The 26,275-nt window shown below is 46.4% G+C and overlaps 1 protein-coding gene across 3 annotated transcripts in view; it reads left to right on the top strand.

The window, feature by feature from the left end:
- The window catches only part of LOC122934424 (T-kininogen 1-like), a 150,761-nt gene that overhangs the window by 97,984 nt on the left and 26,502 nt on the right, over window positions 1-26,275 (top strand). For 2 of the 3 annotated variants that reach the window (XM_044289877.1, XM_044289878.1), the window contains exon 8: window positions 15,906-16,010. The exons of the other annotated variant lie outside the window; for it this stretch is intronic. In XM_044289877.1, coding sequence (XP_044145812.1) covers window positions 15,906-16,010 — 105 coding nt within the window. The remainder of the gene's footprint in view (window positions 1-15,905; window positions 16,011-26,275) is intronic. 3 annotated transcript variants of the gene reach the window in all.

Genomic DNA, 26,275 nt, shown 5'->3' with positions numbered 1-26,275 from the left:
GGGTTAACAGTTAAGCAAAACTCAATATTTATTGCCCGGATTCTGTAGTTTGCATGCAGAAACACCCCATATGGAGCTGTAAACTACTGTATGGGCACGTGGTAGGGCATAGAGGGAAAGGTGCACCAAGTGGTTTTTGGAAGGCAGATTTTGCTGGACTGGTTTATTTACACCATGTCCCATTTGAAGCCCCCTTGATGCACCCCTAGAGTAGAAACTCCATAAAAGTGACCCCTATTTTGGAAACTATGGGATAAGGTGGCAGTTTTGTTGGGACTATTTTTAGGGTACATATGATTTTTGGTTGCTCTATATTACATTTTTGTGAGGCAAGGTTGCCAAAAATACCCTAAAGGGTTAATAAAGTTTGTAAAAAAAATCAGTTTTGAATACCTTGAGGGGTGTAGTTTCTTAGATGGGGTCACTTTTATGGAGTTTATACTCTAGGGGTGCATCAGGGGTTCTTCAAATGGGACATGGTGCCAAAAAAAAGGACTTAAAAATATTTATTTATTTATTTCAGTTTTACAAAATAATATATTTGGAAAAAATAATTTTTGTTTTAGTGTCTCAAGTCTGAGAACCATAGTTTTTTTTCCGATTGTCAGTGGCTAAATGGAATTAAAATTGGGGAAGGCGATTATAAATTTAGTACTCCATGGAAGGGTGGTACTCCCTGAAGCAACCGTCAATGCAGAGGCCCGGATGATCGGGGCACGTGTCACAGTGAGTGGTGGTGTCCTTCCGTATCCCCCTCCTGTTACACACTCTGCACTTTTTTGGGACCGTCCCTTCTTTCCAGTATGGGGGACCACACCTGGAAAGTGTTGGCCAGGGACGTTTTGGGCGCCTCCAGTTCCCGAGGTACTCCGGCCTGCTCTTTCCTGGTCAGAAAAGATCAGGGCCTTGAGGACTGCCTCATAGAACTGCAGGAATTTCCCTGTGTTGCCAGCGCTTCGGGACAGCACAAAAGAGTTGTACAAGGCAACCTGTACCAAGTAGACCGCAACTTTTTTATACCATGCCCGAGTTTTGCGCATTGCATTATATGGCTTGAGGACTTGATCAGAGAGATCAACTCCACCCATATACCGATTGGGGTCGGCGATACAATCGGGCTTGAGGACCGTTGCCGAATTGTGGACAGTACAAGGACATCCCTCATGTCCTTATATCTGACCAGCAACAGGTTTCCAGTGGTAAGGGCACGGGTCTCACCTCTGGGGATAGATACCTGGAGGGGGTGGGTAGGGAGGCCGCGTTGATTTTTCTGCATGGTCCCACAATCGGACGTGGATCTGGCAGCGAGGGACTGGAACAAGGGGATGCTAGTATAAAAGTTATCCACGTACAGGTGGTAATGTTTTATCTAGCAGTGGGTGCATAAGGTCCCATACAAGTTTCCCGCTAACACCCAGAGTGGGGGGACATTCTGGGGGTTCAATACGGGAATCTCGCTCCTTGTACACACAAAACTTGTATGTGTACCCTGAGGTACTCTCACAAAGTTTGTACAGCTTCACGCCATACCTCGCCCTCTTAGAGGGAACATACTGGCGGAAAAGGAGTCTCCCCTTGAAAGCAATGAGAGACTCATCAACCGCGACCTCCCTTCCAGGTACATAGGCCTCCAAAAATTTGGCCCCAAAGTGATCAATGACCGGCCTGATTTTGTAATGGCGGTCATAGGCAGGATCTGCATAATGCAGGCATTTCCGGATGGCCTCAAACCGGGTATGTGTCATGGCCGTACTGTAAAGTGGGGTCTGGTAGAGGACGCTGGGTTTTTTGACTAGGCCCATGTGCAGCATGAGGCCCCAAAATGTACTCATCTCGGCTGCACTGACCGGAGTCCAGCCACCGGCCCTAGCCAAGAAGGAGCCCGGGTGTTGAGCAATGAACTGTTGGGCATACATGTTGTTTGCTCCACTATCAGATTCACTAGGTGGTCACTGAAAAAAAGACTAAAATAAAATAGTCATATTCAGTGAAGCCCACTGTGGGAATCTGGATTTCTGCTTGGCCAACAAAATCAGGAATCACAGGCTCAAAATGCTCTGGGTTACACCAGACAAGTTCACCGGTAGGGGGCTCAGGTGGACTTATCTGGTGGGCCAGAAAACTAGTACGAGCCCCAGAGCTGCTCGTACTAGTGTGGGCCACAGGGTCCCTAGCATGGCAGTCCCCTTGCTCCGCCTGGTGGCGTCTCTGCCACCTTGGGAGCTCATCATCATTGCTAGATGATGAGGACAAGGATGACAAGAGGACAGTGGGGTCATCCTCGTCATCACTGGGTCATCCTCGTCATTCGAAGTCGGAGGCAAGCAGGGCGCATGCCTCCTCGGCCGAGAACGTCTGGCGGGCCATAGGGGAGTGTGTGTGTCTGTGCGTGGAAAACTTTATTTAGTGTGCGTGTGGGGGGGGGGGGGGCGGGTGTTCACGGAATTTGCCCTTCACCTAACAGAAAAAAAAAAAACGAACAAAAAAAAAGAGAAAATCACAAAAAGTGTAAAAAATGTATAAAAATATTCAAACGCGCTGATCAGCGGTACGAAGCTGATCAGCGGTGGGGTGGGCGATGCGCTAACAGTGGCCGGACACTAAGAGTCAGCACATGCACACTTGCGCACCAAAAAAGGTGTGTGGGGGTGGGGAGGGGCAAGCTGCTGCACCCCTGGGGGGTCTAGGGTCACACAGCTGAGTGCTGTGGACCCCAGACACCCGATCCGAGTGCTAAACTGCAATAAAAAAAACTTTTTTCCCCCTAATACTCCCTCACTATCCCTGCCTAATCTACCTCTCCCTAACTTTCCCTACCTCTCCCAAAAACACTGATGTGTGCCTGATGACACAAAAAAACTCACAGAACAGTGGGAGGCTCCTCTCTCTCCCGCTCCACGGACCTGTATGAGCGGGGAGAGGAGCTCCGGCAATTCAAAACTGCTGCTCCGCCCGCCCACCTGCCCAGCCGACCAATCAGAAGCGATCCGCCACCTCTCAGGATCGCAGGACGGTGATTGGTGGTGTATTATCACACCACTGATCACCGTCCTATTCCGGGTTATCGGGTCACCAGAGACCCGTATAACCCAGAAACGCAGCAAACCGCAGGTCTGAATTGACCTGCGGTTTGCTGCGATCGCCGACACGCCGACACAGGGGGTCACAGGCATGCCGATGATCAGAAATACACAGAGCGTACAGGTACGCCCTGTGTCCTTAAGTACCAGGACATCAGGGCGTACCTGTACGCCCTGTGTCCGTAACAGGTTAAAATGGAAAATCTGTCATTAATTCTTGTGGAACACCTAAAGGGTTAACAAAGTTAGCAAAATCAGTTTTGAATACCTTGAGGGGTGTAGTTTCTAAAATGGGGTAACTTTTGGGTGGTTTCTATTCTGTAAGCCTCACAAAGTGACTTCAGACCTGAACTGAACTTTAACCACCTCAGCTCCCTTAGCTTAAACACCCTTAATGACCAGACCACTTTTTACAATTCTGCACTACACTACTTTCACGGTTTATTGCTCGGTCAAGCAACTTACCACCCAAATTAAGTTTACCTCCTTTTCTTCTCACTAATAGAGCTTTTATTTGGTGGTATTTCATTGCTGCTAACATTTTTACTTTTTGTGTTATTAATCGAAATTTACCGAAATTTTTGCAAAAAAATTACATTTTTCACTTTCAGTTGTCAAATTTTTTTTTAACTACATTTCTATATACATTTTTCTCTAAATTTATTGTTCTACATGTCTTTGATAAAAAAAATGTTTGGGTAAAAAAAATGGTTTGGGAAAAAGTTATAGTGTTTACAAACTATGGTACAAAAATGTGAATTTCCGCTTTTTGAAGCAGCTCTGACTTTCTGAGCACCTGTAATGTTTCCTGAGGTTCTACAATGCCCAGACAGTAGAAAACCCCCACAATTGACCCCATTTCGGAAAGTAGACACCCTAAGGTATTCAAGGTATTCGCTGATGGGCATAGTGAGTTCATTGAACTTTTTATTTTTTGTCACAAGTTAGCGGAAAATGATGATTATTTTTCTTTTTTTCCTTACAAAGTCTCATATTCCACTAACTTGTGACAAAAAATAAAAACTTCCATGAACTCACTATGCCCATCACGAAATACCTTGGGGTGTCTTCTTTCCAAAATGGGGTCACTTGTGGGGTAGTTATACTGCCCTGGCATTTTAGGGGCCCTAATGCGTGAGAAGTAGTTTAAAATCAAAATGTGTAAAAAATGCCCTGTAAAATCCTAAAGGTGCTCTTTAGAATGTGGGCCCCTTTTCCCACCTAGGCTGCAAAAAAGTGTCACACATGTGGTATCGCCGTACTCAGGACAAGTTGGGCATTGTGTTTTGGGGTGTCTTTTTACACATGCCCATGCTGGGTGAGAGAAATATATCTCTAAAAGTCAGCTTTTCCAATTTTTTTTTAGACAAAGTTGTCATTATAGAGAGATATTTCTCTCACCCAGCATGGGTATATGTAAAAAGACACCCCAAAACACATAGCCCTACTTTTCCTGAGTACGGCGATACCACATGTGTGACACTTTTTTGCAGCCTAGGTGCGCAAAGGGGCCCAAATTCCGTTTAGGAGGGCATTTTTAGACATTTGGATCCCAGACTTCTTCTCACGCTTTAGGGCCCCTAAAATGCCAGGGCAGTATAAATACCCCACATGTGACCCCATTTTGGAAAGAAGACACCCCAAGGTATTCAATAATGGGCATGGCGAGTTCATAGAAATTTTTTTTTTGGGCACAAGTTAGCGGAAATATTTTTTTCTCACAAAGTCTCCCTTTCCGCTAACTTGAGACAAAAAGTTCAATCTTTCATGGACTCAATATGCCCCTCAGCGAATACCTTGGGGTGTCTTCTTTCCGAAATGGGGTCACATGTGGGGCATTTATACTGCCCTGGCATTTTAGGGGCCCTAAAGCGTGAGAAGAAGTCTGTAATCTAAATGTCTAAAAAAATGTACGCATTTGGATTCAGTGAGGGGTATGGTGAGTTCATGTGAGATTTTATTTTTTGTCACAAGTTAGTGGAATATGAGACTTTGTAAGAAAAAATAAAATAAAAATAAATAAATAAATCAATTTCCGCTAACTTTTGCCAAATAAATGTCTGAATGGAGCCTTACAGGGGGGTGATCAATGACAGGGGGGTGATCAGGGAGTCTATATGGGGTGATCACCCCCCTGTCATTGATCACCCCCCTGTAAGGCTCCATTCAGAGGTCCGTATGTGTTTTGCGGATCCACGGATTCATGGATCTGTGGATCCGTAAAACACATACGGACGTCTGAATGGAGCCTTACAGGGGGTGATCAATGACAGGGGGGTGATCAGGGAGTCTATATGGGGTGATCACCATCCTGTCATTGATCATCCCTTTGTAAGGCTCCATTCAGACGTCCGTATGTGTTTTGCGGATCCGATCCATGGATCCGTGGATCCGTAAAACACATAAGGACGTCTGAATGGAGCCTTACAGGGGGGGATCAATGACAGGGGGGTGATCAGGGAGTCTATATGGGGTGATCACCCCCCTGTCATTGATCACCCCCCTGTAAGGCTCCATTCAGACGTCCGTATGTGTTTTGCGGATCCGATCCATGGATCCGTGGTTCCGTAAAACACATACGGACGTCTGAATGGTACCTTACAGGGGGGTGATCAATTACAGGGGGGTGATCAATGATAGGGGGTGATCAGGGAGTCTATATGGGGTGATCAGGGGTTAATAAGGGGTTAATAAGTGACAGGGGGGTGTAGTGTGGTGCTTGGTGCTACTTATTACAGAGCTGCCTGTGTCCTCTGGTGGTCGATCCAATCAAAAGGGACCACCAGAGGACCAGGTAGCAGGTATATCAGACGCTGTTATCAAAATACCATCTAATATACCATTTTGGGGTTAAAAAACGATTGGCGCTGGCAGGCTGTAGATCCACTCGCTTACCTGCAGTTCCTGTGAATGCGCGCGCCTGTGTGCACGCGTTCACAGGAAATCTCACGTCTCGCGAGATGACGCGCCGATGCGTGACTGTGCCTGAGTGAGCCGCCTCCGGAACGCGATCCTGCGCTAGGCGGTCCGGAGGCGGTTAAAAAGTGGGTTTTGGAAATTTACAGAAAATTTTCAAGATTTGCTTCTAAACTTCTAAGTCTTGTAACGTCCCCAAAAAATAAAATGTCATTCCCAAAATGATCCAAACATGAAGTAGACATATGGGGAATGTAAAGTAATAACTATTTTTGGAGTTATTACTATCTATTATAATAGTAGAGAAATTAAAATGTGCTAATTTTTCTAAATTTTGGGTAAATTTAGTATTTTTTATTAAATAAAAATGAAATATTTTGACAACGGTCATGAAGTACAATATATGACGAGAAAACAGTCTCAGAATGGCCCGGATAAGTAAAAGCGTTTTCTAAAGTTATTACCACATAAAGAGACACATGTCAGATTTGCTAAAAATGGCCTCGGCAGAAAGGTGAAAAATGGCAGGGTCCTGAAAGGGTTAATTAAAAGCACATTCTGATACATTGTTTTCTTCTAATCTGATCTTGTTAATTTTGTTTAGTCATTTTTATTAAGACTACTTTCACACTAGTGTTTCTATTTTCTGGTATTGAAATCCGTCATAGGGTCTCAATACCGGAAAAAAACGCTTCAGTTTTGTCCCCATTAATTGTCAATGGGGAAAAAAACTTAACTGAACTAAACAGAATGCTCCAAAATGCATTCCGTTCCGTTTGGATTCGTTCTCATACCGGAGAGCAAACCGCAGCATGCTGCGGTTTACTCTCCGTCATGAGATGCAGAGCAAGACGGATCCGTCATGACCCACAATGCAATTCAATTGGGACGTTTTCTCTGACCCAATAGAAAAAGGATCCGTCCTCCATTGACTTTCAATGGAGTTCATAACGGATCCGTCTTGGCTATGTTACAGATAATACAACCGGATCCGTTCATAACGGATGCAGATGGTTGTAGTATCAGTAACAGAAGCGTTTTTGCTGAACCCTGCCTGATCCAGCAAAAAAGCTAGTGTGAAAGTAGCCTAACATATAAGCTTTTATGTGGATATGATTATAATGACATGACTGCTGAGAAGTGATGGCTACAGAAGAGGAGGTGTTAGCTTATTGTGAGGCACAGCAGCCAAAATGGAAAAAAATTAAAAAATAAATGCAGGAATACTAGAATACTATTGCAGTCTATGGGATTCTGACAGGCTGCCCGGGCTGTCACAGCAATCGATCACAGCCCTGTGATTTCACAACAAGGGCTCTGACAAGAGGAAGAGCTGCCTTCCTCTATCTAATCCCACAGATGACATGATTGTTATTGACAGTGTCAACCAAGGGGAGAGCCATCTCTGATCACTATCACTGCCAGCGGGTGCCTGATGTCTTATACAGCCCGCACTCGCAATGTAGGGAGCGAGCTCAGTGTGTGAGTCTGCTCTATACAAACCCTTAATGCTTATGACGTGCATGATATAGCCTATATGAGGAGAGTATAAAGTTGCAATTACATAACATTTTGGGCTGTTTCACACGAGCGGATGCCGTGCGTGACATCCCCTACGTGAATGACAGCCAAGACCCGATGCGGACAGCAGAGAAACGGAGCATTAACATGACTGATAATGCTCCGTGCCTCTCTGTGATCTTTTTACTACAAAATCACGGTGACAACTTTATCTCACTGTGATTTTGTAGTAAAAAGATCAGAGAGGCACAGAGCATTATCAGTCATGTTACTGCTCCGTGCTTCGGTCCGCAGCGGGTCTTAGCTCTCATCATCCACCTGATATGTGGGGGGGGGGGGGGTATGGAATAGTGCAGTGTCCCAGGGGGTCAGTAGTGGCTGCTGGGCTTTGTAGTGCAGATTGACTCACTAACCTGGGATCCACTGTCGTCTTCAATTGGGGCAAATACTGGAACAGGCGGGTATTTAAAAGTTCGTGACGCCAGTGTCAATTAAACGGTGACACGCCGTGTAGGATATTGTAGAAGAATGAAGCAAGCATAGGGTAGCCAACAAAAACTGGAACTTTACTGAATATCAGCAATAATAATACATGGACGCAGTTGGAAGCGCAGTTCCATGAAAGACAGTTGGTTTTCCATAAGAATACAGGTGGTTCTTGGAATTACAGAATGGCCGGTCTTAGCAATGTATAATACAGAGTGTTGATTGCAGGAGATGCAGTACAGGCGGCTTGCACACTATTCCTGACTGGTCCTGACACATGTGACTTTCTCTCCAAGGTCTAATGCCCTTTATCTGGCGTACCCTTGAAGCTGTCCTTATCTAGTACCTCCTCTGTTATCTTGAGTACCTCTTGCTTTATCTGATCGGCCTCTGTGGTATTCTGTGTCTTCAGGCTGTTTAGCTATGCCCTTCTGACTTCTATGCATACGGACTCAGGAGGGAACCCTCTCTGCACTGAGTCTGGAAACTTCTAATCTTCTTGAGCTAGGCCCTAGCCTATTTATACTGAACTGGGGGCTCCCTCTGCTGGCTGTGATAAGGATTGCCGGTAACCGGCCTGACTGGCTTAAAGGGAAATGCACATTCAAATCTAGCAGTGTCGGGTAGCCTACCCGTATGCTGCACACCCCCAGACTTTAACGTGAGTAAGGCCTCGTACTCACACACATCCCTGAACCAACATAAGCTGATGCATAAGTTAAACATGGCATTATAAATATGATAAACAACTATTTCACACAAAAAATATAACATTTGCAACAAATGACGCAAGAAAAAGGGGCGTCTTCTTTCTTCTTAGGCACGGCCGCTGACCTGGCACAGCGGACTTAAGGTGAACCAGGTTAGTCTATTTTCTTGACTGAAGTATAATAAGGAACTACATAGGGTTTCCCCGTGGGTGTAGAACAGGCAAGGGCTCACGTGGAGGAGTCCATTCTTGCGCACAAACATCAAGCAGGCTATTTCCGATAGTAACTGTTCGGGAGGAGACACCACCAGCATAGTCAAAGTCTCTTAAATGGACTGGCGGACGTCCCCTGGTCATCCGGGTGGACCTTCTCAACACAGGGGTTTCCTCTTCCCTTAGCACCGAGGTAGAAGAGAGAGGAGCAACAGGAGGATCTCCATCCGTGAGACCTTGGTCAGGAACAACAGGAACAACAGGAACAACAGGATCCACTAGAGGGGGAACTGGATCCGGGGCATCTTGAACCGGCTCTTCTGGAAGTAAAGGTACAGTAGGTGCCGGAGCGGGCACCAACAAGTTCAACCATGGTGTCAGAAGCCAATGCATGGGATCAGCGTCATACCTTAGATTTCGGACAGCCTGCATAGGATCCTCGGGCTGTATCGATGACTCTGACACAGGGGGTTCAGATATAGAACTCTCGGCACTGGGTCCTGGTGTCAGGCAGAGCTTTAACCGGTTTCGGTGTACAATTTGGGATCCCCTGCCCTCCCGGGTGATCTCATAAGTGTGAGTTCCAACATTTGGGATTGCAGTGACAACATAAGGACTTTGCTCCCATTTACTGTCCAGTTTACTGGTACGGCGGTTATTTTTTAACCATACCACAGCCCCTATTGTCAAGGGTTCTGCATGGGCTGCTTGGTCATAGTCTCTCTGCTGCCGGTCTCTAGCATAGTCCATACGTTCCTGAACAATAGCTTGGGCCGTATTCAATCGCCTTTGGTGTTCAGCAACCCAGTCGGTATTAGGTAATGGGTTGATGCAATCAGGTACGAGTACGTCCAAGGAGTGATCAGCAGGCAATAACCCTTGGCGCCCAAACATCAAATAAAAGGGGGTATACCCGGTGGAACAGTGTATGGTATGATTGTATGTGAACATGAGCTGTGGCAACAGATTAGGCCAATCTCCCCTGGTTTCAGGAGGCACGGTCCTCAGCATCTCTATCAAGGTCTGATTCATTTTTTCACATAATCCATTACCTTGCGGATGGTAGGCCGTCGTCCGGATCTTCTTACAGTTGTGCAGGCGGCACAGTTCATGGAACAGATGGAACTCAAAAGCAGGACCTTGATCGGTGAGGATCTTTTCTGGACAACCGTAGGGCAGGAGGAAGTGTTTCCAGAACAGTTCGGCTGTAGTCTTGGCCGTCTGGTCTCTCACAGGCACCGCTACAACAAACTTAGTGAAATGGTCAATAATAGTCATAGCGTACACATACCCCGAGCGACTAGGCTCTAGTTTCACATGGTCGATGGCGACAAGTTCAAGAGGACGAGTACTTACAATGGGTCTCAGTGGCGCCCTCTGATCATGGTGTTCACCTCGTTTCAAGGCACAGGCTACACACTCCCGACACCACTTCTCCATGTCTTCTCTCATGCCCACCCAGTAAAACCGCTGGCGGATATTTGCCTCAGTCTTTTGGACCCCAAAGTGACCGGATTGATTGTGGTACATCTCCAACACCATACCTGCATCTCGTCGGGGTATGAGAATTTGATGCACTCTTTCGTTGGACACTGGGTCTCGGCTTCTCCGTAGCAACAGGCCCTTTTGTATGAAGAGTTGATGGCGCTGTCTCCACAGTTTGATGAGCTCAGGATCTGTACTCTTACGCCGAATCCTCTCAGGGGCTCTGCCACTGGTAATGAAGTCCAACAATTCACCCAGCACTCTACTTTCAGACTGTAGTTTCACCCACCTTTCTTCTTTGAGTTCAGGCCTACTGGAGGGTGAAGGAACTGCAGCTCTGTCACTGGTAGCCCGAGCCTGATCCTGTTGAGCAAATTTATGGTAGAAGGCCGGCATTTCCACATCTTCCCAAGCATCTCGCACATCATCAGGAGCTGTCTCTGTGGGAAGTCTGGATAAAGCATCAGCATTGTCATTAGTACGTCCAGCGCGATATTTTACAGAGAAATCATAGTTGGCGAGACGAGAGGCCCATCTCTGCTCCAAAGCCCCCAATTTAGCTGTATTTAGATGTGCCAGAGGGTTATTATCAGTGAATGCAATGAATGGGGTAGCGGCTAGATAATCTTTGAATTTTTCCGTCACTGCCCACACTAGTGCCAGGAATTCTAGTTTGAAGGAACTATAATTCTGGTCATTTTTCTCAGCTCCTTTCAGGGAGCGGCTTGCATAAGCTATCACTCTTTCTTTTCCCTCTTGAATCTGGGCTAACACAGCCCCCAGGCCCCGCTTGCTAGCATCAGTATACAGATGGAAGGGCTTGCTGTAGTCGGGATAACCTAACACGGGAGGCTCAGTCAGTTTCTTTTTTAACAACTGGAACGCTATCTCTCTCTCTTCATTCCACTCAATGAGCACTGGAGTTCTAGGACTTTTCTTGGGCTGCCCCCTCAAGAGTTCCTGGATAGGATCGGCTATTTGAGCAAAATGGGGGATGAAACGTCTATAGTAGCCGGCAAAACCAAGGAAACCCCTCACCTCTTTGACGGTAGTGGGTACCGGCCAGTTACGGACAGCCGCTAACTTATCAGGGTCAGGTTGTACGCCCTCTCCGCTTACCACATGCCCCAGGTATTTTACCGCAGGTTTGAGCAGGTGGCATTTAGATGGCTTTACCTTCAGGCCATATTTGACAAGGATTTCAAAGACCTCTGCTAAGTGTTTCAGGTGGTCTTCATATGTTTTTGAGTACACAATGACGTCATCTAGATACAGCAGCACTGTTTCGAAGTTTTTGTGACCCAAACACCGCTCCATTAGTCTCTGGAAAGTTCCTGGGGCATTACATAACCCGAACGGCATACAATTGAATTCGAACAGGCCCATGGGAGTGGTGAAAGCAGTCTTTTCCCTATCTGCCGGGGCCATGAGTACTTGCCAGTAGCCACTGGTCAAGTCCAATGTGGAGAAATAGGCAGCGGAGCCCAGAGCAGTTAGTGACTCTTCAATGCGGGGCAGTGGGTACGCGTCTTTGTGGGTTATTTGGTTAATTTTTCTATAGTCCACGCAGAAACGGATACCACCATCCTTCTTCTTTACAAGGACCAGGGGTGCCGCCCACGGGCTACGACTGTCCCGGATTACATTAGAGTCTTTCATCTCTTGGATCATTTCTTTTACAGTCTGATATGAAGTAGGCGGTAAGGGTCGGTATCTCTCCTTGATAGGAGGATGAGAGCCAGTAGGTATGGTGTGTTGTATGGCACTAACCTCTCCATAATCAGCAGCATGTTTACTGAAGGCCTGGTGGTGCTCTTTGACAAGCCGTAGTATCCCTTCTTGTTGATGTTGGGGGGTAGTCTCGTCCCCGACATGTAGCTCTTCCCACCAGGGTGCTTGTGACTGGGGCACCGGCGGACATCCGCTGACTGCAGCTGGCGGCTTTTCTGTCACTGGAAGACGGATGATGTCTTGGAAGAACACCTGAGAAAGCTGGGCAACAGGGTAATGCTTAGTAAGCGCAACAGGATGATCACTCAGGTTAATCAGACGGACAGGTACTTTACCTTGGGAGACGTTCACCAGGCACTTGGCAGCTCTCACATAAGGGTAGTTCTCCATCTGGATTGGCTCCACCAGGGCTGGATAATCTTGGCCTTGGACTCCCAGGACAGCACGACACCATAAGAGAGTTTGGGAATTAGGAGGCAAAGTCACAGGCTTATTATCACGAATCTTGGCAGTACAAATTTCTCCTTTCCCGTTAGCAAACCTCTGCTGGACGCAGAGGAAGCGGTGGGCAGAGTCTGATGTAATACGGCAAGTATTTCAGCATAACAGTTTTTGAAGACATTGGTGCCTAGAATGACAGGATGTCCTCCTCTGTCGCCGGCCTGTACTACTATCACCCCCTGTTGAGGCAAGGTTACTTCTCCCACCTGCAGGGTGGGTTCCCAGTATCCATGGATCTTTACCGGTTTGCCATTGCTGGCGATAATCTCTACCCAGGATTCAGGCGGCTGGGTCAATTGATTGGTGTCCCAGAATCTTTCAAAGGCGGGCAGCTGAATAGTAGTGACCTGAGACCCAGTATCTAATAGGGCTTCAAAGGGGACCCCGTTAATCTCCACATTGATTTTAGGATGGGATCCTACATACCGTGGCATCCAATTTGGATCTTTTGGACCTAGTGTTCTACCTCCCGAGGGGTGGTCCTCAGCCTCAGGGGTTGCCCGTTTAACTGCCAGCAAGTGGATTCTGTGTGTCCCATCTTTTTGCAGTATGTACACACGGGCCGCTGGCGACCCCTATTGCGCCTCCCAGGATCCCTGGGGTGAGTCTCTTGGTATGGAGGTGGGAACGGCTTAGAGGGTGACAGGAACTCTTCTTCTGACATCATAGGTTTTTCCCTATTCCTCCATTTTTCTGCACACTCTCTCTAGGCTTTTAGTGAGGTGATTTACTTGCTCTGTCAGCATGGCGATAGTATCGGTAGCTGTAGCTTGAACAGCTTGACCGGCCTCAGCTCGGTTAATGATAAACGGTTTTGACCTGCAGGCTGATAACTCAGGTGGGGTGCTCAACTCTGTAGATACTGCTGACCCCAGAATTTTTATAGCCAGTTCTTTAAAGTCCAGAAAGGTACTGTTAGGGTGTTGGGCGGACAGCATCTTTAATTGGGTCCTTATTTGCTCACTAGACACTCCGGTAATAAATTGTTCCCTCAGGGTCTGATCCTGGTTATCAGCTTCCTTGGGATCTATCTGGATTACAGCCCCCAAAGCCTCCTGAAGTGATAGGGCATAGTCACGGAGGGACTCACCGGACTTCTGTTTCTTGCCAAAGAAGTGCATCTTTATCTCTGAGGCAGTCCTCGTTTCAAAAGTGGCCCTGAGGCGGGTGAATATCTGCTCTAGAGTACTCCGTTCCGCAGCAGGCCAGGATAATACCTCTCTGCGGGCAGCCCCCTCTAGTTGCGCTAGCAAGATTTCCATTTGCTGATCGGCATTTATGGGGTATAGTTTGAATAAGGCCAGCAACTTTTCTTTAAAGTCTCTTAGGGTATGGACCTCTCCGTTATAGCGGGGAAACCATGGGGCCCCAAAGTAGTAAGGCATGGTAAAGGGCATCATGCTGGGGGCTATAGGATGATTAGGAGCCGCAAGCTCTCCCGGGTCCGGCCGCTCGGCAACTCCCGGATCTGACATGTTAACTTATTACGAGGTGGCCGCTGGCGACTAAAGGGGCCGGAACAATCCCCTTCCCTCCGGATACAAGTTCTTACCGGTTTCGCCGGGTGTGCGCAGGCCAAATCTCGAGAGACTCCGGACTTCCTGCGACCGCGGTGACGTAGAGGAAACAGGGCAGCGGCGGTGCGATGATGAAGAGGGGCGGGCTTTTCGGTGTCCTTGGAGGGATCCGCCCACGAAGGTCCTCAGCAGCGCGGGAAACTTTACTCCAGGCGGCTGGTGGCCATCTTGATCACAGTTCCCTGACAGCAAGCAGGGTGTTGCAAAGTCCAATAAATCACAGTCCACAAATACGATTTTCTCTCTGGGGGTAGCGCAACACAGTACAGCGTCTCTGATTCCTCCCAGGCACAATTTTAATCCACCGGCTTGGAAATAAAGGGTACAGTCTTTGTAATACGGTGGTGGAATAGTTAAAGCACACAGTTCACACTTCTCTGCACTTCAGAAGTATGCGGATCCTGTTCGTGACGCCAAAAAGAGCGATGCAGTGTCCCAGGGGGTCAGTAGTGGCTGCTGGGCTTTGTAGTGCAGATTGACTCACTAACCTGGGATCCACTGTCGTCTTCAATTGGGGCAAATACTGGAACAGGCGGGTATTTAAAAGTTCGTGACGCCAGTGTCAATTAAACGGTGACACGCCGTGTAGGATATTGTAGAAGAATGAAGCAAGCATAGGGTAGCCAACAAAAACTGGAACTTTACTGAATATCAGCAATAATAATACATGGACGCAGTTGGAAGCGCAGTTCCATGAAAGACAGTTGGTTTTCCATAAGAATACAGGTGGTTCTTGGAATTACAGAATGGCCGGTCTTAGCAATGTATAATACAGAGTGTTGATTGCAGGAGATGCAGTACAGGCGGCTTGCACACTATTCCTGACTGGTCCTGACACATGTGACTTTCTCTCCAAGGTCTAATGCCCTTTATCTGGCGTACCCTTGAAGCTGTCCTTATCTAGTACCTCCTCTGTTATCTTGAGTACCTCTTGCTTTATCTGATCGGCCTCTGTGGTATTCTGTGTCTTCAGGCTGTTTAGCTATGCCCTTCTGACTTCTATGCATACGGACTCAGGAGGGAACCCTCTCTGCACTGAGTCTGGAAACTTCTAATCTTCCTGAGCTAGGCCCTAGCCTATTTATACTGAACTGGGGGCTCCCTCTGCTGGCTGTGATAAGGATTGCCGGTAACCGGCCTGACTGGCTTAAAGGGAAATGCACATTCAAATCTAGCAGTGTCGGGTAGCCTACCCGTATGCTGCACTAATGTAGTAGACTATGCCATTCCATACAACAGAGGCATCTGTTAAACATAATAAAATAAGAATTATTCTGCATGTATATCTATAATAGTTTTTTTTCTCATTCAGACAATTATTATTTTATTATTACATAGAATCCTGACAAAAATATAATAATGTTTGTAAGTTTGCTCATTCAAATGAAACTTTTCGGTATGGACAAATCTCAGAAAAAAATATAGAAAATGTTTATTTTAATATATTTTGTGCAGTTTTTTTCTGAGATTTTTTCAGAAATTTTATGCAATAATAAAATTCTCATCTAAATGAGATAAAATTTGAGTGCCATGGTATAATACTTGTGAAATTGTGGCTCTTCACCTACCGCTTGCACCATATGGAGTGCAAGTGTCAACCTATCTATAATTGATGTAATTGAAATGACTACTTATTGTAAACACATTCATATAATGAGTTATCTATATCCATTCTTTACTCTGTAGGGTTTTCATAGAGAGTTATACGAGGTAAATTTTAGAATAAAACCAACCAACTGTTCCAAGCCTGACTATTCCATTTTGGGAGATGAATGTCACATCCAAGCGTCTGTAAGTGAACCTGCAGATTTTCATACATTGACATACGTAAATGCTTTCATAAGAATATGTCTACCCTTCAAAATGTGGCTTACAACTAACAGGCAGAAAATGATGTTGTGATGGATTAGCCAAATATTTGAGTTTAAAAGGTTCTATTTCTGGTAATAAAGTGAGTCTGTCACATCTTTTCACCAATATAACTAACAGCAAACCCATTCCAGACATAGCTGTGTGTATTTGGATCTTTACTCCATGTCCAGGAAAAGCACATTCATTCTGCTGAAAAACACCTCCCAGGTGCCAAAAGCACAGAACAAAAGTGCTTTTCCAGGACATGGAATAAAGAGACAAAGGGGGTAATTTATTAAACAGAAATACGCCTAAATTTCGCCCTGCTCGTGTCAGGTCTATAAAAGTGGGCATGACGTGGGTGGGGAAGGGGACAGACCAGTAGATCGTTCTCATTTACCATTTTCAAAGCCTGTTTTAGGCGTACAAAATGGTCTGAATGTAAGACAGCTTGGAAGCTGTCATACATTTAAAAGCGCCGCTGGATCTGCTGAAGTTTTTGGGAGGCCGGCGCCTCTTCATAACTTCGGCGAATACACCACCAGTGAAGGGCTTTATTAAAACCGGCGTCGAGGACTTCTGGTTCCGGCGCGCACATGTAGAGACGAGAGAGTAATTGGCTCCGTGACCCCCAGCACGAATACCAGAGACCCGGCACATCCAGGGGCTCCTGACCCAGCAGCAGACTCACAAGATCAGCCTCACAACCTCCTCAGCACCCTACTGAGCCGGCTACCACTGACACAAGGGAGGATGATGATTCCTTGTCTCCTAACCTAGATTTACCCATCTCCTGCAAGGCCATGGCGATTGAGGCTGCCTTGCTCCTGGCACCGGACATAAAAGCTACCTTGAAGGCGACAATCTCCACAGCGCTCCAACAGCTCCAAACTGAAGTGCACCGGCACGTCTCACAGATCACCGAGCTTGAGCAGAGGGTTACGCTAGCGGAGGAAGATTTGGAAAATACACATGTTCAAATCCAAGAAGTACTCCGCAAGAACCAGGCGCTGAAAGAAAAGGTGGATGACCTGGAGAATCGCTGCAGAAGGAGAAACCTCAGAATCGTAGGCCTGCCAGAATCGATCTCTTCAAACCAATTGCCTCAGATTTGTGCAACAGAGATACCGCAGGCCCTAGGACTGCAAGGCGATTTCATAGTGGAACACGCCCATAGACTGGGACCCGAGAGATATCCTGAACAAGAATTGGGATTGCCCAGACCGAGATCTGTCATTGTCAAGTATCTGAATTATGCCGCTAAAGAAGCGATCTTAAACAAATATAGGCCCTGCACTCGTCACCTGAAAGTGAGGGAGTTCACAAGCTGTTGTTGTTCAGCGACTATTCGGCTGATGTCACCAGGCGCAAGAGAGCTTTCTCATCTATCTGCTCCATACTAGTAAAAAAGAAAACCAAGTTTTCTCTCCTCTATCCTGCGACGCTGCGAGTTTATCGCCCAGATGGATGTATAGAGACTTTTTTAACCCCTAAAGAAGCATCGGAGGCCCAAGAGGTGGAGAATGATATCATCACATCTCAGCCCAGCCCTTCGCAGCGGAACCCTTTCCCAGGTAGAGGAAGAAGGGAGAAGACGCCGGGAATCTCCGAGACCACCCAATGGAGCTGACAGGTCTGCAGATGCGCAGTTCCCGAGACAGGGATCAGATTGGGACTGACAGAAGACTCCATTTAAGATGGGACACATGAAAATTGCAAGGGTCATATGTTAAATCTCCATGCTGTGTATGCTTTGATAGGGCTGTTATACGGCTGCTAATTTCGCATGGGGGCTTTGTCTTTAGCGGGCGGGATGCCACAGCTTTTGGTGTCCCACTGTATAATCACTTATGGTTATAGTGGGGAGGTTGCGTTTTCTTATTTCATCATAAGGGACGAGGGGACGATGGGGCTAAATGTTTCTCTGTTTGAACTTGGAGATGGTTGGTGCCAACGGCCATACCCAACAATGTGCGAAAAACTAGAAGTCTAAAAATGGGATCCTTATGTTGTGTTTAGATATATGGGCTGTTCTGTTCATTGGGGGAGGGGTGGGCAGGAAGGGAAGTGTGACTTTATTCCAAGTTGAGGTAGCTTAACAGCACACGGGTTCTCACGGACTGGGCCCTTTTCTTTGGGGTGAGTCTCTTGTGGAGATCTGGGCAGCGGACATAACATGAGAATAGCCACTTGGAATGTGAAGGGGCTGCGTTCCCAATTCAAACGCATGTCGGTATTGAAACATCTCAAAAAAATTAAAGTTGACGTGGCTCTTCTGCAGGAGACTCACCTTGAGGGACTTTTGGAGACCCCGGAGGCTTTGGGTGGGTCAGGTGCTTGGTTCCTCCTCTGTGGGGAATAAGGCAGGGGTCGTTATCCTATTACATCGAAACCTACAGTGTGAAGTCAAATCTACAACCTCAGATAGTGAAGGAAGACTAATAAAAATACTACTAGACTCACCGTTGGGACCTCTTACAATATAAAATATCTACGCACCCAACACTGCCCAACAAGGTTTCTACCGTAGATTAGAGACAGCAATACTACTAGAAGGGAAGGGTCAATTGGTGATAGCAGGTGATTGTAATAGAGTTCATGATGAGAGGGAGGATAGGCACCACCCATCCCCTAGACTGTGTCCTAACCCGAAGGGTTAGGAAATGTTCTTTTCTCCAAACCACAGGACTGATCAATGTCTGGAGACATATGCATCCGGCAGAAAGGGAATACTCCCACTTTTCACACGTCCACTCTTCGTGGTCAAGACTTACTTTCTGTCTTTCCCAGACATTTTACCGAAAGTCCTCAATGCTACCGTGTCAGACTTAGTGATATCAGACCATGCCCCGGTGGTAATGGAGATTTGGGATCACATCCCGAAGGGTACAGACATATATGGTGGTTGCCGCATCACCTTATGAGGGATGAAGAATTTGTAGATAGACTAAGGGGGTGGTGGTGGGAGTTTTCTCAGGATAACGAGCCCCATAAACAGGACCCTAGCCTGTTCTGGGATACGGCTAAAGCTGTATTGATGGGACTTATTATAGCCTACTCGGCGGAGAAGGAAAAAGATGTTAATAGTAAAAATGAAGAAGCTGTCAAAGTCTAAGGGAAGCATACACGACCTATGTACATGACCCCACGGAAGCCAATAAATTACTTTGGGTGACAGCCAAGCATACTTTTGATTATTGCATGGAAAGGAAAGCTAAGCGGTTTGGGGAATGTAAGAAAGCGGAGCTATTTAGATATGGGAACAAGGCAGACAAGCTACTGTCCAATTTAGCTAGACCATTCTCACATCGCTCCCAACTTTATCCTTTAAAGGACAGAGGGAGCGCCCTCCACACCCACCCCAATGAGATATTAGAGATCCTAGGGGATTATTTTAGAACTCTTTACACTCAAGATTCATATGAGGAAGGGCGGGCTAGAGACCTTTTGGGGAAAATTAAGTTGCCTCAATTGTCAGCCGAGGCATTAAATTCCATTAATAAGGAAATCACTACAGAAGAATTGGGTTCAGTAATTAAAAGTCTATCCAATGGCAAAGTGCCAGGGCCCGACGGATTCCCGGCTGAGTTCTATAAGGGACTATCAGGTGAAATCATACCAACATTAACACCTCTATTCAATAACATCCTGAAAGGGAGTGGATTACCAGTCTCGGGGAAAATGGCTTACATTAAAAAACAGGGTAAAGATTTGACTCAACCAAGGTCTTTTAGACCGATATCTCTTCTAAATCAGGACATAAAGATACTGTCAAAATTACTAGCCAATAGATTGGCTGAAGTCTTGCCAGATCTGATAGGCCTGCATTAAGTTGGGTTTATGAAGGGGCGCTCGGTGGTCACCAACATCAGACGCGTACTGGCGGCTCAGGATGGATTGGACATCCATCGGTGGCGCAGGGGCAACCCAGCACTTCTAACATTGAATGCCAAGAAGGCCTTTGATAATGTTAGTTGGGCCTGGTTGGAAGGTTGTTATGGATGTTATGGGCTTTGGTGGCGCTTTTCGAAACTATTTGAAAGCCATTTACAACGATCCCCAGGCAAAAGTCTATTCCCCAGGTTTCTTATCAGACAAAATAGATCCCAGGAAAGGAACCAGACAGGGGTGCCCTTTATCTCCCTTGTTATTTAACATAGCCCTAGAACCCCTGATTCAACTCTTATTACAGACTGGCGTATATGATGGGATTAAGGTGGGCAGAACGGAGATCAAACTGGCATGCTTTGCCGATCATTTATTACTATATTTACAGTCTCCAGAAAAACATTTAAAATGGGTCTTAGACATTTTAGAGCACTATGGGAAGGCAACAGGATACAAGATAAATGTGTCAAAGAGCCAGATACTGTTCCTCCACCCTGTGCGGCCAGATACTAGCCACCAATATGAGGTAGAAGTGAGGCACAACTATATCATGTACTTGGGGATAAAGATTTGGCGGACCTCACAATCTATTTATTCACTAAACTATCCCCCTCTCATCCAAAAAATAGAAAGAGCTAGAAAAATGGAAAGACTTACCCCTATCCCTTAATGGGAGAGCCCACCTGATAAAAATGGTCAGTTTCGCGAGGCTTCTATACCCCCTACAAACAATCCCACTGTTATTAAAACATTCTGATATTAAAAGGGTACAATCAGCATTTCCAACTTTTCTTTGGAAAAAGAAAAGACCCCGCATATCTCATGACAAGCTGACCTTACTAAGATGGGAAGGGGGCCTTCAACTACCGAACATACGCCACTACAATCTAGCAGCCTTATTTAGGCATGTTAAAGACTGGGTATGGGGCACATTGTGTTAGTCAGAATACCAACTAGAACAAGAACTAGTGACCCCGTGGGATCTTACAGCAATATTATACACCAGATTTAAGGATATCCCATCCCACAAATATAAACAATCCAAATAGATACCTTTTAAAACGTAACTTTTAATAATGTGCAATTAAATCCCTAAATGTATGTGATATACACCATTCGCTGCGCCAATGGTAACCAGGAGCTAGGGATAGGGGAGACTAGTACTGGGTATCTGACAACTAGTCTCTCCCTACAATGGATGTAAGGTGACAGTGGCACCATCCACAGCAATATCCCACAGTTGCCCGTGGAAACCTATTAGGCCCTCCCTGTCCCTGTGCAGCAATCGAGACTGCCCAGCTTCGTCACACTGTGGTGGAAAGCCCTTTTACCAGTATGTCAATCTTCTGGTCTTAAAATGTATACTTCGTTTGGTCCTACTAAACGTCCCAATGCGTTTCGTTGGACATTAGTCCAACTCAGCAGGGGACCTATTGGCAATAAACTCAGTTTCAGAGGTGGTGATCCCTACATTGGGCTGTGTTTGTGACCGCACACCCAAACTCAAGCCCACCTCTTCTCACTGGTTTACAATACAATCATCAGATGCAGTAGGGAAAATGAATCCCAGTAGAGTAGTGCATTCAATTACATAAGTCTCAGTACTTATCTTTGCCCCCCATGTATCAGTCCACACGGATGCATCCGTGTGGACCGATACATGGGGGGCAAAGATAAGTACTGAGACTTATGTAATTGAATGCACTACTCTACTGGGATTCACTCCAGTTTTGTAATATGGTTCAAAAAGTGGGTGTGGTTAGATATGTTAATGAGCTTCAGTCCAGATTTATCACTGAGACCTTTTTAAAATTTTACAAAAAGTCATAATCTCACTCCAGTAGGAGGGTGGAGTAGGAAAACTGGAGTAGCTTTTTTAGACAAAACTGTCACAACCAGACAGCTGAGAAGCTCTGACAGAGGCCTTTCAGAACCTCCTCCTTGAGTTTCTGTGTTGTGGTATTCAGCTCCTCCTCTCGTTAGCCTATCTCAGCTGTCATGTGTTGGACTAATTGCTTCCCTTTAAATTCTTCCCCAGAAGGCTTTTCTGGGCGGCTTATACTACTTCCTGGAGTGTGTGTGCACGCTGACTCTGTCCTCCTGTTTGCTTCAAAGTAAGTGTTGTACCTTTATCTGTTATTTTCTGTTTGCTGGATCCCAGGTGACCCTGACTCCCTCCGTATCTTGTGTAGGGAGCCGGTGGTCGTGTCCCCTCACTATTGTAGGGTGCTCAGGGCTTTATAGTCAAGGTTCGTGGATATGCAAACCTCCACCATTCGGATCTTTGCATAGGCTGAGCAGCCAGGGAAAGTGCCAGGTCTTCTGCAGGGGTCTCCCTTGGTTCTTTAGTTTTTGGATCCAGCGAGTCGTTTATACATGTTGCTTTGCCTTGTTTCCTGTACACCGTCCGTGACATTATAAGCCGCCATAACCGTCTCAAGCATGGATCCGGTTTCACTTTTGGCTGAACGCTTCCAGGGTCTTTCATTGGAGGTAGCTGATCTCCGTAAGACTTTTTCTCAGCTTCAAGTGACCGGTTCAGCTTGCGTTCATGGAGTTTGTTCTGAGCCTAAGATCTCGCTCCCGGATACGTTCTCCGGGGGTAGTGAGAATTTTGTGCGTTTTAGAGAGGCTTGCAAACTCCATTTTCGCCTTCTTCCCCACTCCTCTGGTGATGAGGAACGGAGGGTGGGGATCATTATATCGCTGCTCAGAGGTAACGCTCAGTCCTGGGCCTTTTCGCTGCCGGAGGGGGCACGGCCTCTCCGTTCAGTGGATGAATTCTTTTTAGCCCTGGGTCAGATATATGATGATCCGGATCGTATTGCTCTGGCTGAGTCTAAACTACGTCTATTATGCCAGGGTAAACAATCCGCAGAAATATACTGCTCAGAATTTCGGAGATGGGCAGTTGATACTGGTTGGAATGATGCTGCGCTCCGAAGTCAATTTTGCCATGGTCTTTCAGAGGGATTGAAAGATGCATTTGCCTTTCATGAGAGGCCTATTTCTTTGGACTCTGCTATGTCTCAGGCCGTTCGTATTGACAGGCGTCTTAGAGAGAGAGAGGAGAGATGTCTCCTTCCTGTCATACTCAGTCCCAGGACAGTGCAGCGGTCCCGTTCTGTGCGCAGGGGTCTCAGTCGCCGTCAGCCCCTTCTGAGCAGGAGCCCATGCAGCTGGGGTTGATTGCTTCTGACAATAGAAGATTCAGCTCGCATGGGAGGGTTTGTTTTTGTTGTGGAGGTATAAATCATTTGGCAAATATTTGTCCCTCTAGGAGATTCAGGCAGTTTTTTGGGAGTAATAAAGCAACAAACAGGAAAAAATCTTTTAGAAATGTTCCGTCTGTTACTATTGGCAGGGTTGAGGCGGAAATTGAAGGTTTTCCATTTGCTTGTAGTTTCCGTTTTGTCCTGCCGGCTAGGGTGGCGCTAGAGAGCAAGAACATTTTTTGTGAGATTTTTGTGGATAGTGGAGCAGCGGTCAATCTCATTGATAATCAATTTGCGATAACTCATGGTTTCCAGGTGCGCACTTTGGGAAAGGATATTCCTGTTTTTGCTATCGATTCCGCTCCACTTTCTCAAAAATCATTAAAGGGCATAGTTCACAATATCCGTTTAATTGTGAGTGATGCTCATGTTGAGGATGTGTCATGTTTCGTCCTTAGCGGTTTACCCACCCCTCTGGTGTTGGGGCTGCCCTGGCTCACTAAGCATAACCCCACCATTGATTGGCAAGCGAGGCAAATAAATGGTTGGAGTGACTTTTGCAGAGAGAATTGCCTCATGACATCTGTTTCTGAGGTTGCTACTAAGACTGTACCATCTTTTCTCTCTGAATTTTCGGATGTCTTCTCTGAGAGTGGAGTTCAGGATTTGCCCCCGCACAGGGAGTACGATTGCCCTATTAATCTCATCCCAGACGCCAAGCTGCCTAAATCTCGTTTATACAATCTTTCCCAACCTGAGAGGATCGCTATGCGTGCTTATATCTCTGAGAGTCTGAGAAAGGGACACATACGACCTTCAAAGTCACCTGTTGCCGCTGGTTTTTTCTTTGTTAAGAAAAAAGATGGTTCTTTAAGACCTTGTCTGGATTTCAGGGAGCTGAACAATATCACAATTCGTGACCCTTATCCGCTTCCTCTGATCCCGGACCTGTTTAACCAGGTTGTTGGGGCTAAAGTCTTTTCCAAATTAGATCTAAGAGGGGCATACAACCTGGTCAGGGTCAGAGAAGGGGACGAATGGAAGACGGCCTTCAATACCCCTGAGGGCCATTTTGAAAATTTGGTTATGCCTTTTGGTTTGATGAATGCCCCAGCCGTTTTTCAGCACTTCGTGAACAGCATTTTTTATCATTTGATGGGAAAATTTGTATTGGTGTATTTGGATGACATTTTGATTTTTTCTCCCGATTTCAAAACTCATAAGGAACATTTACGTCAGGTCTTGCTCATCCTGCGGGAGAATAAATTATATGCGAAACTGGAAAAATGTGTGTTTGCGGTTCCAGAAATTCAATTTCTGGGGTTTCTTCTCTCCGCTTCTGGTTTTCGCATGGACCCCGAGAAGGTCCGCGCTGTGCTTGAGTGGGAGCTTCCTGAGAATCAGAAGGCGCTGATGCGTTTTTTGGGCTTTGCCAATTATTACAGGAAGTTCATTTTGAATTATTCTTCTATTGTTAAACCACTCACTGATATGACCAGAAAGGGGGTAGATTTTTCTTCTTGGTCAGTAGAGGCGCGTAAGGCTTTTTCTGATATCAAGGAGAGTTTTGCTTCCGCTCCCATCTTGGTGCAACCCGATGTTTCTTTACCCTTCATAGTTGAGGTTGATGCTTCGGAGGTGGGTGTGGGGGCGGTCTTGTCTCAGGGTTCCTCTCCTGCCAATTGGCGACCGTGTGCCTTTTTCTCAAGAAAACTCTCCTCCGCAGAGAGAAATTACGATGTGGGAGATAGGGAATTGTTGGCCATCAAGTTGGCTTTTGAGGAATGGCGCCATTGGCTAGAGGGAGCCAGACACCCTATTACCGTATTTACTGACCATAAAAATCTGGCCTACTTGGAGTCAGCCAAGCGTCTGAACCCGAGACAGGCCAGATGGTCGTTGTTCTTTTCTAGGTTTAATTTTGTTGTCACGTTCCGCCCTGGAGTTAAGAATGTGAAGGCAGATGCCCTGTCACGTTGTTTTCCGGGAGGCGGGAATTTTGAAGACCCAGGTCCCATTTTGGCTGAAGGTGTGGTGGTCTCTGCTCTTTTTCCTGAATTGGAGGCAGAGGTGCAGGCAGCCCAGTCAGAGGCTCCTGATCTTTGTCCTCCTGGGAGGTTGTTTGTGCCTCTCGCTTTAAGACACAACATTTTTAAAGAACACCACAATACGGTCCTTGCTGGGCACCCGGGGGTAAGAGCCACACTGGATCTCATCGCTCGGAGATTCTGGTGGCCTGCGCTTCGTAAGTCGGTTGAGGGTTTTGTGGCAGCCTGCGAGACTTGCGCTTGTGACAAAGTCCCTCATTCACGGCCATCAGGTCCTCTCCTTCCCTTACCCATTCCTTCCCGTCCTTGGACACATCTGTCCATGGACTTCATAACGGACCTGCCTCGTTCCTCGGGGAAGACTGTGATTCTGGTGATGGTGGACCGTTTTAGCAAAATGGTGCATTTCATCCCTTTTCCTGGTTTGCCCAATGCTAAGACGCTGGCGCAGGCATTTGTTGATCACATTGTCAAATTGCACTGTATTCCTTCAGACATAGTCTCTGATAGGGGCACGCAGTTTGTTTCCAGATTCTGGAAGGCTTTCTGTTCTCGCTTGGGAGTTCGGTTGTCATTCTCTTCTGCTTTCCATCCGCAGTCGAATGGCCAGACAGAGCGCGTCAATCAGAATCTGGAGACATATCTGCGTTGTTTTGTGGCGGAGAATCAAGAGGATTGGTGTTCTTTTTTTGTCCCTTGCTGAGTTTGCTTTAAATAACCGTCGTCAGGAGTCCTCTGATAAGTCACCATTTTTTGGTGCATATGGGTTTCATCCACAGTTTGGGACTTTCTCGGGAGAGGGGTCTTCTGGTTTACCTGATGAGGACAGATTCTCCTCGTCTTTGTCATCTATTTGGCAAAAGATTCAAGATAATCTAAAGAGCATGAGTGAGAGATATAAGCGTGTGGCTGATAAGAGACGTGTGCTTGGTCTGGACCTGAATGTTGGTGATTTGGTGTGGTTGTCTACCAAGAATATCAAATTGAAGGTTCCCTCCTGGAAGTTGGGTCCTAGGTTTATTGGGCCTTACAAAATCCTGTCTGTCATCAATCC

This window comes from Bufo gargarizans, chromosome 4 (assembly GCF_014858855.1).
Source record: "Bufo gargarizans isolate SCDJY-AF-19 chromosome 4, ASM1485885v1, whole genome shotgun sequence".
Lineage (NCBI taxonomy): Eukaryota > Metazoa > Chordata > Amphibia > Anura > Bufonidae > Bufo > Bufo gargarizans.
This window is presented reverse-complemented; position numbering and strand designations above follow the sequence as displayed.